Source organism: Microcaecilia unicolor, chromosome 13 (assembly GCF_901765095.1).
Source record: "Microcaecilia unicolor chromosome 13, aMicUni1.1, whole genome shotgun sequence".
Classification (NCBI taxonomy): Eukaryota; Metazoa; Chordata; class Amphibia; order Gymnophiona; family Siphonopidae; genus Microcaecilia; species Microcaecilia unicolor.
This window is the reverse complement of record NC_044043.1, coordinates 72,588,111-72,601,141: the sequence shown is the minus strand read 5'-3', so window position 1 is coordinate 72,601,141 and position 13,031 is coordinate 72,588,111. Positions and strand designations below refer to the sequence as shown.

The 13,031-nt window shown below is 40.6% G+C and overlaps 1 protein-coding gene across 4 annotated transcripts in view; it reads left to right on the top strand.

The window, feature by feature from the left end:
• The window catches only part of NADK (NAD kinase), a 49,864-nt gene that overhangs the window by 21,673 nt on the left and 15,160 nt on the right, over positions 1-13,031 (top strand). For 2 of the 4 annotated variants that reach the window (XM_030222201.1, XM_030222202.1), the window contains exons 4-7: positions 8,905-9,034; positions 9,898-10,006; positions 10,605-10,690; positions 11,272-11,377. In XM_030222201.1, the coding sequence (XP_030078061.1) occupies positions 8,905-9,034; positions 9,898-10,006; positions 10,605-10,690; positions 11,272-11,377 (431 nt within the window). Of the gene's footprint in view, positions 1-6,522; positions 6,682-8,904; positions 9,035-9,897; positions 10,007-10,604; positions 10,691-11,271; positions 11,378-13,031 lie in introns of those variants that run through there. The other 2 variants (XM_030222204.1, XM_030222203.1) reach the window with 2 other exon arrangements.

Below are 13,031 nucleotides of genomic sequence, written 5' to 3'. Positions count from 1 at the left end.
TGATGTCACAATGGCTTGATTGCCCGATACTTGGCTCACTTCTGATATTGTGATGTCATAAGGGAAAAGGAAATGGGACTTGATATACCGCCTTTCTGAGGTTTTTTTGCAACTACATTCAAAGCGGTTTACATATATTCAGGTACTTATTTTGTACCAGGGGCAATGGAGGGTTAAGTGACTTGCCCAGAGTCACAAGAAGCTGCAGTGGGAATCAAACTCAGTTCCCCAGGATCAAAGTCCACTGCACTAACCACTAGGCTACTTCACAAAGACTAAGGGACACTCCAAAAAGTTACATCGTAATACTTTTAAAACCAATAGAAGAAAATATTTTTTCACTCAACGAATAGTTAAGCTCTGGAACCCATTGCCAGAGGATGTGATAATAGCAGTTAGCATATCTAGGTTTTAGGAAGGTTTGGACAAGTTCCTGGAAGAAAAGCCCCATAGTCTGTTATTAAGATGAACATGGAGAAAGCCACTACTTATCCCTGGGATCTGTAGCATGGAATCTTGCTAATCTTTGGGATTCTGCCAGTTACTTGTGACCTGGATTAGTAACTGCTGGAAGCAGAATACAAGGCTAAATGGACCTTTGGTCAGACCCAGTATGGCTATTCTTTATGTTCTTATAGACTTGTTAACTATTTCAAGGTCTACAAGAAGCATTGAATTAGAACAAACATTCATAACACTCAAGAGTTGTTCAGACTCAAAGTAGCAGTTTCTATTGGTTTGGTAGACACCAAAGAAAAATGCTCTCATTTTACATTTGCGGGTAAAACTTCTAAACCCAAAGTATATGAGAAACAAATGTGTTCACAAATATTAAAAACTTCCTTTGGAAAAGCTACAACAAAATCTGAAGTCCCCTCCAAACATTCTTTCCTAAAGGAAGTCTAGTCTTTCACCACATCAAATAAACTTTCAGTGCTGATGAAGTTCTTACAATCTGCCTATCAAAATTTATCTTTTTTTACACACTTAACCATCTCATGATAGTACTATAAATACTGATTGTAAGATGCCTGAGTAGTGACATCTGGTGTTACTCACCATGATCTGTCTGCCCTCCTCAGTGCCTATTTCATAGCCCTCAACTTGGCTGTGTACCACGAGACACGGTGCTAGTTGCTATTACATCAGTGTTCTCCTCGAGGCCTTTTGAATGGGCACAGCTTCCAGCTGGTTTTACTGACTATCTGGTTAACTTAACAGAAAATTGTATAATACTGCGCAGTATTTTCTTTCTCCCACCTGGCAAAACTTTCTGGGGAGAACATTGTACATTTTGGTTTCATGGGAGCTAGAGTATTAAATGAACTCTTGGAGACCTACCAAAGATCAACTTTGTCTGTATGGTGAAGGGTGGTATGGCAAAAGGAAAAACTGCTTCGATTACTCCTAACGCGGAAAGTTTTCATTTGTGGTTGCCACAGTGTTTTTAGATCATCTAACAAAAAATAACACTCATGCCCTCCAAGGTTTAGAGTAGACTCTGAGTTTTCTATCACTAAGTAATTCCAAGGAGTATGCAATTTAAAGAATGATATAACTAAGGAACTGTAGACCATGTGCTCTTGAGTTTAACCTATGGTGAAAAGATTCACAGAGACAATTAAATCCAGGTATATCCAGAAGAATGTGTCGAATCTGAAAAAAGTTTGATGCAATCCAAACGAAGACATGGCAAGTAAAAAATTGTCATAAATGTGACACCTACAACATCTACAAAAAGACGATTGAAAATCTCCTGAGGATATCGATTGTAAGCTCATTTTCAAGCTGTAATGGCTTCACCAAAGGAGAAAAATCTCATCAATCAAAACCGCTAACCCAAAGCAGCAACAGTTAGCATTTCAGATGTGGTGAATATTTATTTATTTATTTATTGTATTTGTATCCCACATTTTCCCACCTCTTTGCAGGCTAAATGTGGCTTACAATACATCATGAATAGTGGAAATAAGAAGAGAATAGACGTTTGGTATTACAGAAGGATTTTGGGTTACATGATAATGAAAAACGTGATAGTAAATTTTAAGACAGCTTTGGATACATGTGGGGGAGTTCACATGTATTTATATCATTGTATTTACTTTTGTTAATAGAAGCTGATCTGTATACATTAACAACCCCAAAGAGCTCCAAGTACAAGCGACTTATAGAGCTATAACAATCGAATTGAGATCGTCGTTGGCAAAAACTTTCCTTAAAGCAAAATAACAAAAACCGTCACCTCAAAAGTGTCCAACACACTGTAGTCAAAACTTTCATAGTGTCAGTGCAGTACTAAATACATAACAAGTCCTTTTAACTTGAAAAGACACAATTACGTTAAATGCATCCTATCTGCCAACTTCTCAAATCCCCCCAGGACCAATGACGGCGAGCATTTTGCTAATTTGCTTTACTCATTGCTGCATCAGGGGGTCCATAAAACCGGGGTTTCTTCATAGCACTGTAACTTTTAACTGCTAGCGCTGTGCACTATGAAGAAATCCCAGTTTTATGAACCCCGATGCAGCAATGAGTAAAGCAAATTAGCGAAACGCTGGCCGTCATTGGTCCTGGGGAGATTTGAGAGGCCGGCAAACAGGACGCATTTAAGATAAGTGTGTCTGTTCAAGTTAAAAGGTGAGAATAAGAGTCGACGATGAAGCTTTGCAAATGAGTGGTGAGAGCAGTGGTTGAAGAGCAAAAGTGACCTCCGGACTGGCTCGGACCCCCGTTCACAGGAAGTCTTTGGAGAGAGTTTAGTCTTAGAAACTGGCAGGAATAGAATGTGCATTGCTGCCAAAGTGTTTTAGTTTGACCATCGCCTGTTACTTTGGATGTGATGTCATATGGGAAGCAATTGGAAATTTGGCCAAGACTCTTGTTCCTCATATTAATCTACTGCCTCAGAATACTCAGCAGTTAGAGACTAAAATGGAAAAAAGGAAGTACTTTAGAAGTAACTTCACTTGCTACTCGTGTGAATAAAGTTGAAAAGGCTTTTGTTGCTATCTCTGTTTACTGAACTTTCTTCATTTGCCTACGGTAACTGCACATGATATGTTGAGCAGATATTTGAAGTTTTGAATGTGCTATCGCAGAACATACCACCTTCCACTCATGTCAATTATTTACCTGCTGCAAAGAAAAATGAATCACCACTTCAGGAAGAAAGAGAACAGGAAGCTGATGTACTGGATGTATCTAACATATTGGAGCATTCGGACTCTGATTTGCTAACCCTTACTGTTCTAAGGGGGATACTTGCTTTAAGTTCCGACAAGGTCTTGCTTTTTTGACTGTATTCTAAAACTCACGGGAAGGGGAGAGGTAGTGACATCAGCTCCTCAAATGGCTGTCTAACCCAGGAGCTCCACTGCAGCACCAGTGGGCCCGATATTCAGTGCCTTTGCTGTCCACCACCGGCGTTAAATCCAGATTTTCAATGCCGGGCTCTTTCCGGCGATCAGCATTGAATATGCGGGGGGGGGGGGGGGGGGGGGGGGTTTAACTGCTAAAAAGTTAACCAGATATGTCAGTATTGAGTGCTAACCGGTTATCTTTTCAGTGGTTAAATATAGGACAGCTATTTATGCAGTCCTATTTGACAACTAAATTTATCTGGTTAGGCACTGAATATCAGAGCCTGACTGGGTAAGTCATGCAATATCGTCCGTTATACGCTGGGCGCTAACCAGTTATCTTCTGTTGAATATTTGCGGTTAGGCTCCGATATGCTGCTTAACTGGTCAGCGGCCGTTTCTGGCTGGTTAAATAGCTTTGAATTTTGGTAAGGGAAAAACACTCACCCAGTGAGGCACTTGAGGTGGACAAATGCAAGGAGCCAGGGGTGAGTGCAAGCAAAAGGCTTCTGAGAGCAGTGGGCTAAATACATGTATAAATAAATAAATATTGGTTGTGTAACTAGGTGGAGATTCCAGAAATTATAAGTTAGCTTTGTGCCCTTAACTTGGTTATGAGGCATTCTGGATGGATGAGAGATTTGTGTCTATGATTTATATTGTGATGTTTTAAACAAATGTGTGTTAATATGACTATGTATGTATATTTATAACCTTTTCTGGGCGTTATCAGTAGAGTGGGCTAAATACATGTATGTATAATCAAACATATAAACGGCAAGTGACTGTACTCACTTGCAAATGCGCAGTACAGACTTCCCTCTCTGTCCCGCCCTCGCGTCAAGACGTCATGACGTCAGAGGGCGGAACAGAGAGGGAAACGGAGTCGAATTGTCGGACGCTGCCGCTTGGAAAGGAACATCGCGCGAAACAACCTCCATCCTCCCCCCCCATCCACGCCGCTGCTCCCGCCCCCTTCCATATCGGGCCCCCTGCACTGACCTGACAGCGCCTCTCACTTCCGTGTGGAAGCGCTGCAGGCAGCAGCAGAGCGATCTGCTGCTGCCTGTAGCGCTTTCACACAGAGTTGAGAGGCGCTGTCAGGTCAGTGCAGGGGGCCCGGCACGGAGGGGGGAGGGAGCGGCGGCGATGAGGGTAGCTGGACATGGGGGGAGGGCAGGGGGGAGAGGCCATGGTTGCTGGACGGGGTGAGAGCAGGGCACAGAGGAGGGTTGCTGGACATGGGGGGAGGCCAAGGGAAAGAGGAGGGTCGCTGGATATGGGGGGGAGGATCGGTGGACGGGGTGAGGCCAGGGGAGAGAGGAGGGCTGCAATACTCGCCCGTTTTTACGGGCTTAACAGCTAGTAAATAAATAAACACAGCATGGCTGCTAAACATAATAATGCAGCACAGTAAAGCCTTAATATACTTTTCATAATAGTTTTAAAGGTAATAAATAGAAATGGAGAAAAGAAAATAAGATGATACCTTTTTTTATTGGACTAACTTAAATACATCTTTTGATTAGCTTTTGAAGGTAACTCTTCTTCAGATCGGAAATGAGCAATGAAGAAGGGTTACCTTTGAAAGCTAATCAATAGATGTATTACGTTAGTCCAGTAAGAAAGGTATCATCTTATTTTCTTTTCTCTATTTTGATTTATTTCTATTTATTACCTTTAAAAGTGGACTAACATGGCTACCCACTCAATAATAGTTTTAAAAATTGCAAGCTTGAATTTTACTTCTGCAGTGAATTAGGTATTAGACATTTTAAAAGGCATGCATAGTATTATTCGAGCTTCAGACTAAATTGTGAAAACAGATATTAATGAAGTTTCATGTATAAACGTTAAACACATTACAGGGCAGTTTCTTGGTTTCAAAAAATGTTCTGCCTTAGACTAATATTGAAATATCCTTGACAACATTTTGTTAAGTGTAAGTTCTTTTGAAAATGCCAATAAAAAATAAGAACTTTTTATAAGCTACTACCCAGCTTTTTCTTTTCAAGTGTCTTATCAGAGAAAGTTCAATAGCACCATGTTATGACCCCATTGAAGCAATAGTTCAAGCACACTGAACAGCGATTGCAATTTGCATGTTGTAAAAAATAAAATAAAATTCAAGATTACTGGAGTACAGCTTTCACGTGTTAAAGCATAAGTTTTATATCAGTATTTATAGCATTTCTCGCTTACCATCTCATACTGTAAGCAAGGCGCAGTGAACCGTAGAAAAGACCTCAGTGTTGACAAAGATAAAACAAACCGCTTTGACCAAAAACATAGTACAGAACCTATAATTCCTACCCCCAAAATACAGAATGGATGGACTACATGGAATGTCCCTCTCCTGAAGCCCTCTTTCTCTTTTCAGCTGTAGTTTGGGAGCTGAAGAGGAAACGAAGTTCAAGGAAGATCTGGAGTCCTTCAGACTTCCCCATGAGTAATCGGTCCTGTGCTTTACACTAGTGCTGGGCTGAGCTCGGCTGTAACTTGAGGACCTTGTTAAACTGTTCATGGTATGTTGCATCACCTCCACTGGCAAGTACTCCTCCCCCTGGGTTGGACCAGCTTTATATGATATGCTGCCATATCTCCAGATTGTCAGTCAGCCACAGACGTGAGCAGCCTGCACGATGAAGGCATTTTAGGAGCAAAGTCGGCAGCGGAGGGAGTGTTTTGCAGGAAGCAAGAATACAGCATTTGGAGAACTTTGGATCGTTGCCTGAGAAGACTTGCATTACACTAGATGTTTTAAAGTCTTCAGCAACTAAACTGTGAAGATTCAAGCTTAGAGTGTGATGGCACTGATTTATATAAAAGGAAAGGATTTGGCATTCTCTTTTTGTGCTTCTGAGAGTTTTGACGGGTTTGTCTGTAAAATGCTATTATTGCATCACACGGCTATAGGTGAGACCGGCAAACACTTCATTTGTAATTTTTAAGTACTGTATTTCCTTGCTCAAGGAAAAGAACTTTATTCCAGTTGCCATTTTCAGGGGATGACTTTGAAACTGGCTTTTGTAATTTATTAAACATTTAACTTATGGTCAATAACCTGAAATCTGTCCTGGGAATCAAAGTCTGTTATCAGCAAGGTCTCGCAAATATACTTAGTTAAAGCACTGATCGACAAGCAAGCATGCTTTTCGGGTTGTAAGTTGAAATCTTGAGTCAAAAAAGGGGTAGTAAATTGAATAAGTCGTGGACTGCTTTGGGACTCACTTACTGTGGTCTGTTTTATGAAGAAAACCATGAAGATTATTGAGAATGTTATAAAAGACTTCACTTGCTACGGGAAGAGCACAAACTGGTGAGTACTGTGAGGGGAATGCAGACGTAAGATTTTGGAAACTGAAGTCCAGGCAAATTCAACCAAGCTGTCATTTAGGGCCCTGTGTACTAAGGTGCGCTACCGGTTTTAGCACGCACTGTGTACATACCCATAGGAATATTATGGGCGTCTACACGGTTAGCACGCACTAAAAATGCCAACGCGCCTCTAGCGCAGCTTAGTAAACAGGGCCCTTAGTGTTTGTTTATTTTAAAGAAACAAACCCACAGTGCCGTCGTACCAAAATTGCATTTCATATCTGAAAGATAAAGTATTTACAGCAGAAAAAGCTCTCTTATCAGGGTTAGGTGAAAAAGAAACCCTGGGATCATCATAATTATAGCATAGCTTGGATTAGGAATGAAAGGAATAAATGTGTGGGTGTTTTATGTATGTTTTTCTTTGATCATAGGAAAGTGTTTTTAATGCTAGCTTGCTGAAATCTGAAGCGGTGAGAAATTTGTGCTTCAAAGACTAAGGATCCTGCCACAAAGGGAATAATTGAAGTGGCCTTTTTAATGTTTTATAAGTACATAGAGTTGGGGCTTATGACAGGACGGTTCTCAGGGTACATCTCCTTTATCTAAGAAGTAAACAAAGGAAGGCTTAAGTGTAATGTGCAGTGTCAACACCCTTTTTCACAACTTTTTTTTTTGTTAAATGAAATGCAGTTGACAGTCTGAGAACAATAGCAGTGATCTGTAAGACAGTATGCAGACCTGCAATTACTTTCACAAGTAAGGTGAACAAAGGGTTTTTTTTTTTTTTTTTTTACAACATTGATTGCATTCTAACATGCTTTTAAATAGCAGGAGAAACACACAGCCCTTGACATTTTTCTCTGGTAGGCTTCTACAGAAATACATATTATGATAGATAAGGTCCGATTTATCGTCTGACAGCAAATACAGTGTTGCATTACATTGTCAAGGTTTTGCTTTTAATTTGTGCTTGTTGGTTTTGGTTGCATCAAAAAGTCTGGTCCTGAAATGTTATTTGCATGTGTAATCTTTGAAGCTGGTAGATGGGTCAGTTTGGATTTTATCCTTGTTTAGTGCATATTTTACAATCCAGAGTTTGTCAAGTCAGGACTTAATGTTTGTGCCATAGAGAGGCATTTTCAATATGACGTCCCAATCCAATTTGGGACATTTTGCAAGAAAACGTCCAAAAATCCAGTGCCAAACATGATTATTTTTAAACCAGAAAAATGTCTGTCTCTTTGATTTGAAAATCACTCTATTTTAGACATTTTTGTGCAGTGCGTCTTTCTTTGAGGGCCATTTTCAATGAAAAAAATGCCCCAAAACAAAGCCATTGGGAGGTCTGAGGACCAGCAGTCTCACTAGACTGGCCACACAGACATCCCAGCAGAGCAGTTGGGTAGCTTTGAGGGCACTGCAGTGAATGTCTCTTAAAACGTTCCAGGTACACATCACATCATAACACCCTTGTATTGTAATGTCAACCCTTCAGAAATAGCAAAAAATATGCTGTACACAACTACAATAGTCCTTATACCTGCAGGGTATCACCTGTATTTGGGTTCAGTGGGAATTTTATGGTTTTCGGTCATGCACGCTTTACAGCACAAGTGTACCAGTTAGAGTGGGATATGGGCCTGGGTCCCCTTCTGTACAGTACAGTCCACTGCACCGACCACTAGGCTCTACTCCAAGGACCTGTTTGCTGCTGTAAGAGGAATGGCCATTATATCTGCAGCTCTCTGGTAGGTACTGTCACTTTCACTTTTTAGGGGGATGGGAGGGGGTCAGTGACCACAGAGGGTTTGAGGATTAAGAGGGGATTGTGCCTTTATCCTTCCAGTGGTCATCTGGTCAGTTTAGGCACCTTTATGGACTTATTCATTATTGAAACAGGTCTGTCTAAAAACGTTCTGTTTTTGCCCTGGACGGTTTTACAATGTTCTATTACCGCAGAAAAACTTCCGAGCTGTAAGCCCACCCAAAACATTCCTCCAACATGCCCCTTTGAGATTTAAACAAACTGCATAGAAAAAGTCTTAAAAATGAATTCTTGTGAAAAACAAATGTCCATCTGCCACTTTCTGCCGTTTTTTGGATGTTTTTGTCTTTTTCAAAAATAAGCCCCCATTCTGTTTTGCTGGCTGGAGAGAGTTAAACAGATGGAGCCCTAAAAATACGTGATTAAGGAGTGTTCAATTTCTCACCTTCTTTACAGGCACATTCAGGACCCAGCAAACCAACGGCTAACGTGGAATAAACCTCCCAAGAGCGTGCTTGTTATCAAAAAGATCCGTGATGCCAGTCTACTGCAGCCTTTTAAAGACCTTTGTGTGTATCTTACAGAGGTAAAGAGCAATCCCTTCCTCTTACGTGCATGGAAAGAACATAAGGACTGCCAAAATTTTACACTGTTAATAGTTCTCCTTTATTATAATATTTAACTTAGGTCCACATATACCACCATATACCATGCAATTATACTGCACTTAGGGGGGTCTTTTACAAAAGCGTGCTAGTGTTTGTAGCTCGCACTAATGATTAGTGTGCACTAAACACTAGAGACACCCATAGGAATATTTGAGTGTCTCTAGCGTTCAGCGTACGCATATTTAATGCACACACTAAAAACTCTAGCGCATCTTTATAAAGGGACCCCTTAGCTGGAGTGGAGGAGTAGCCTAGTGGTTAGTGCAGTGGACTTTGATCCTGGGGAGCTGGGTTCAATTCCCACTGCAGCTCCTTGTGACTCTGGGCAAGTCACTTAACCCTCCATTGCCCCCTGGTACAAAATAAGTACCTGAATATATATAAAACACTTTGAATGTAGTTGAAAAACCTCAGAAAGGCGGTATATCAAGTCCCATTTCCCTTTCCCTATTGGTGATTCTAGATGGAATGTTGCTACTATTGAGATTCTGTTGCTACTGTTTGAGATTCTACATGGAATGTTGCTATTCCACTAGCAACATTCCATGTAGAAGCCTGCCCTTGCAAATTAGCAACGCAGCCACGCAGGCTTCTGTTTCTGTAAGTCTGACGTCCTGCACCTCAGGCAGTTTATCAAGTCCCATTTCCCTTCTTTTCTAAATTGATCTATTTCTTTTTCTCATGTAGGAGCTTTTAAATCAAAACTTGTGAGTGTAATAAAACAGGCTCATTTTAAAAACTGTGGATTTCTTATTAACATGCAATGTTTTGATTCTTCTAGGAGAAGAATATGATAGTTTATGTAGAAAAAAAAGTGATAGAAGACCCTGCTATAATGAATGATGATATTTTTGGGCCAGTAAAGAAGAAATTTTGCACTTTCAGTGAAGGTAAAGATATTAAGTGACAATTCTTCTAAACCCAGACAGTTGTTTAATGAAAGAGTAAATGGCCCTTGCCTCTTGAGGTTGATGACTGCTAAGCAGGGAATTCAACCAATTTAAAGGTGTATATATGTGAGAGTGGTATTCTAGTACATAAACTTGGTTATAGTTCATTGCATAGTAGGGGGGAGGTAAGGGTTATGGAGGCTATCCTTGACTCCCTGCAGCAGCAGGTCTGTCTCCTGCTGCTGTCGTACAATGTCCAATGTCTCTCCCAATGCATTTGCCTTTCTTCCTGTTAACATTTGGTTTCTGTCATCATTAGTTATTACATTCTTTCATCTAACTGATAGGGACTGAAACAGAGGAAAATTAAAAAGGGACAGTAAAAACCTTGCATAGCCCAAAGGACAACTAGATGCCTCTCAGACACACGATCTACCCATTAATGCATTTCATTTTACTTGGTTACTGTGTCAGTAATTTTGTACTAGAATGCCTAATGAAAAAGAGAAATTGAAAATAGAAACGTAAATGAGTCTGCTCATCATAGTTTGAGGTCTTGGAGTTTTTTATTAAAAAACGTATGTGTATTTTTCTTTAGATTATGATGATATCTCAGATCAGATAGATTTTATCATATGCCTTGGAGGTGATGGGACCTTGCTGTATGCGTCTTCACTTTTTCAGGTATATCTGTAGAAATGTTTTTCCAATAAAGAATTATCTACTGATATGATAAGGGGAGTTTTAATCACAGCTTTTCATTCAGCCCCTTTTTTTGCCAATAATTTCTGATTTCATGGGCCAGCCATTATTTAAGGGCATCTAGCTAGGAGTCTTTTAACAACTATTCATCTCTTGCTGTTTGTACATTTGCCCCTGGAGTGGCATCTGTCATTCTTATTTTATGAGATGAGATGGTTTACTAGGAATTTTAGAATGAGGTACAAAAAAAACCCCTGAAGGATCAGAAATGTCTGCATACTGCTTGCTGCTGTGTATTTTTGTTGCTTGTTTGTTTGTTATGCCTGTCGTATTATTTGCCTGTTTTTCTTCCCCTCCTGCCAAGACAAGTCCTATGACTGGTTAAGAGCAGGAAGAGACAGGAGTTTCCAAAGCTTTAGATATTTTGGGAACCAACAAAGCTCATTGGTTTTGCTTCCCAGGGCCCAACTGCATAGCCTGTAATACACTCAAATCCTGAATTTATGTTAAGTGGGATGATATTGTATAGCACTGTAACATCTCTTGAATTCCATTTCTGTCAGCAGGGTAGCGTGCCTCCTGTTATGGCTTTTCATCTGGGATCACTTGGCTTCCTTACCCCTTTTAACTTTGACAACTTTCAGACCCAAGTAACTCAGGTTATAGAAGGTAAACACCTTTACTTGTGAAATAAAAGCTCTGAAAGGCTTAGAACCTTTTTTGGAGATTTTTCTTTTTAACCTAGTCACCTTGGATTGTCCCATTATGAATTAGGTGTGGTGTGGGTCGTACTATTTTAGCTTTATCTGTGGTTTCAGTGTTTTGCAGCAAGGAAAAAATATTGTTTAAAATGAGGTAAAGTGTGTTAGCTACTGTGGTATAACATATTATTAAGGGCCCTGTTTACTAATCAGCGCTAAGGGCATGTTAGCGTTTTTAGCAAGGGCTAATGATTATCACGCGCTAAGTTGCCCATAGGAACATATGGGCGATTAGCGTTGTGCATACGCTAAAAATACTAGCGCGGCTTAGTAAACAGGGCCCTAAATGTCTAAAGGGACCAGTAGGACACTTTTATGTTTGAGGTTAAGCCATTGGTTCATAATACATAGTTCCCAAAGAGGCCTGTTTTTCAGGACAACCTGAAAATGATGTAGACAAACCCATAAATGTTAAGTAAGGCTATCCTGAAGACCAGGGTAGTTTTCTCTTTTACATCCAATGTTTTCCTTCTTGATATTAGGAGATAGGATAGTTTTCCATGAATGTAGGTTACTTGGACTGAAAAAATAATAGGGGTTAGGTTGCTTATCTCCACAGTAAAAATTCTACTTAGCTTGTAGAATATTTCATTGGTTTTTGTGGTCCTTTGAAAGCCCAATTTTTTTGCAATAGTTTTCAAACCTCAGAATTTTTTTTTTTTTGTTACATTTGTACCCCGCACTTTCCCACTCATGGCAGGCTCAATGCGGCTTACATGGGGCAATGGAGGGTTAAGTGACTTGCCCAGAGTCACAAGGAGCTGCCTGTGCCTGAAGTGGGAATCCAACTCAGTTCCTCAGGACCAAAGTCCACCACCCTAACCACTAGGCCACTCCTCCACTGTTGCTACTATTTGAGATTCTACATGGAATGTTGCTACATTCCATGTAGAAGTCTACCCTTGCACATCACCAACGTGGCCGTGCAGGCTTCTACATGGAATGTTGCTAGTAGAATAGCAACATTCCATGTAGAATCTCCAATAGTAGCAACATTCCATGTAGACTCTCCAATAGTATCTATTTTATTTTTGTTACATTTGTACCCTGCGCTTTCCCACTCATGGCAGGCTCAATGCAGCTTACATGGGGCAATGGAGGGTTAAGTGACTTGCCCAGAGTCACAAGGAGCTGCCTGTGCCTGAAGTGGGAATCGAACTCAGTTCCTCAGGACCAAAGTCCACCACCCTAACCACTAGGCCACTCCTCCACTGTTGCTACTATTTGAGATTCTACATGGAATGTTGCTATTCCACTAGCAACATTCCATGTAGAAGTCGGCCCTTGCAGATCACCAATGTGGCCGCGCAGGCTTCTGCTTCTGTGAGTCTGACGTCCTGCACATACGTGCAGGACGTCAGAATCACAGAAACAGAAGCCTGCGCAGCCTTCTACATTCCTGCTATTGGAATAGCAACATTCCATGTAGAATCTCCAATAGTAGCAACATTCCATGTAGAATCTCCAGTAGTATCTATTTTATTTTTGTTGCATTTGTACCCTGCGCTTTCCCACTCATGGCAGGCTCAATGCGGCTTACATGGGGCAATGGAGGGTTAAGT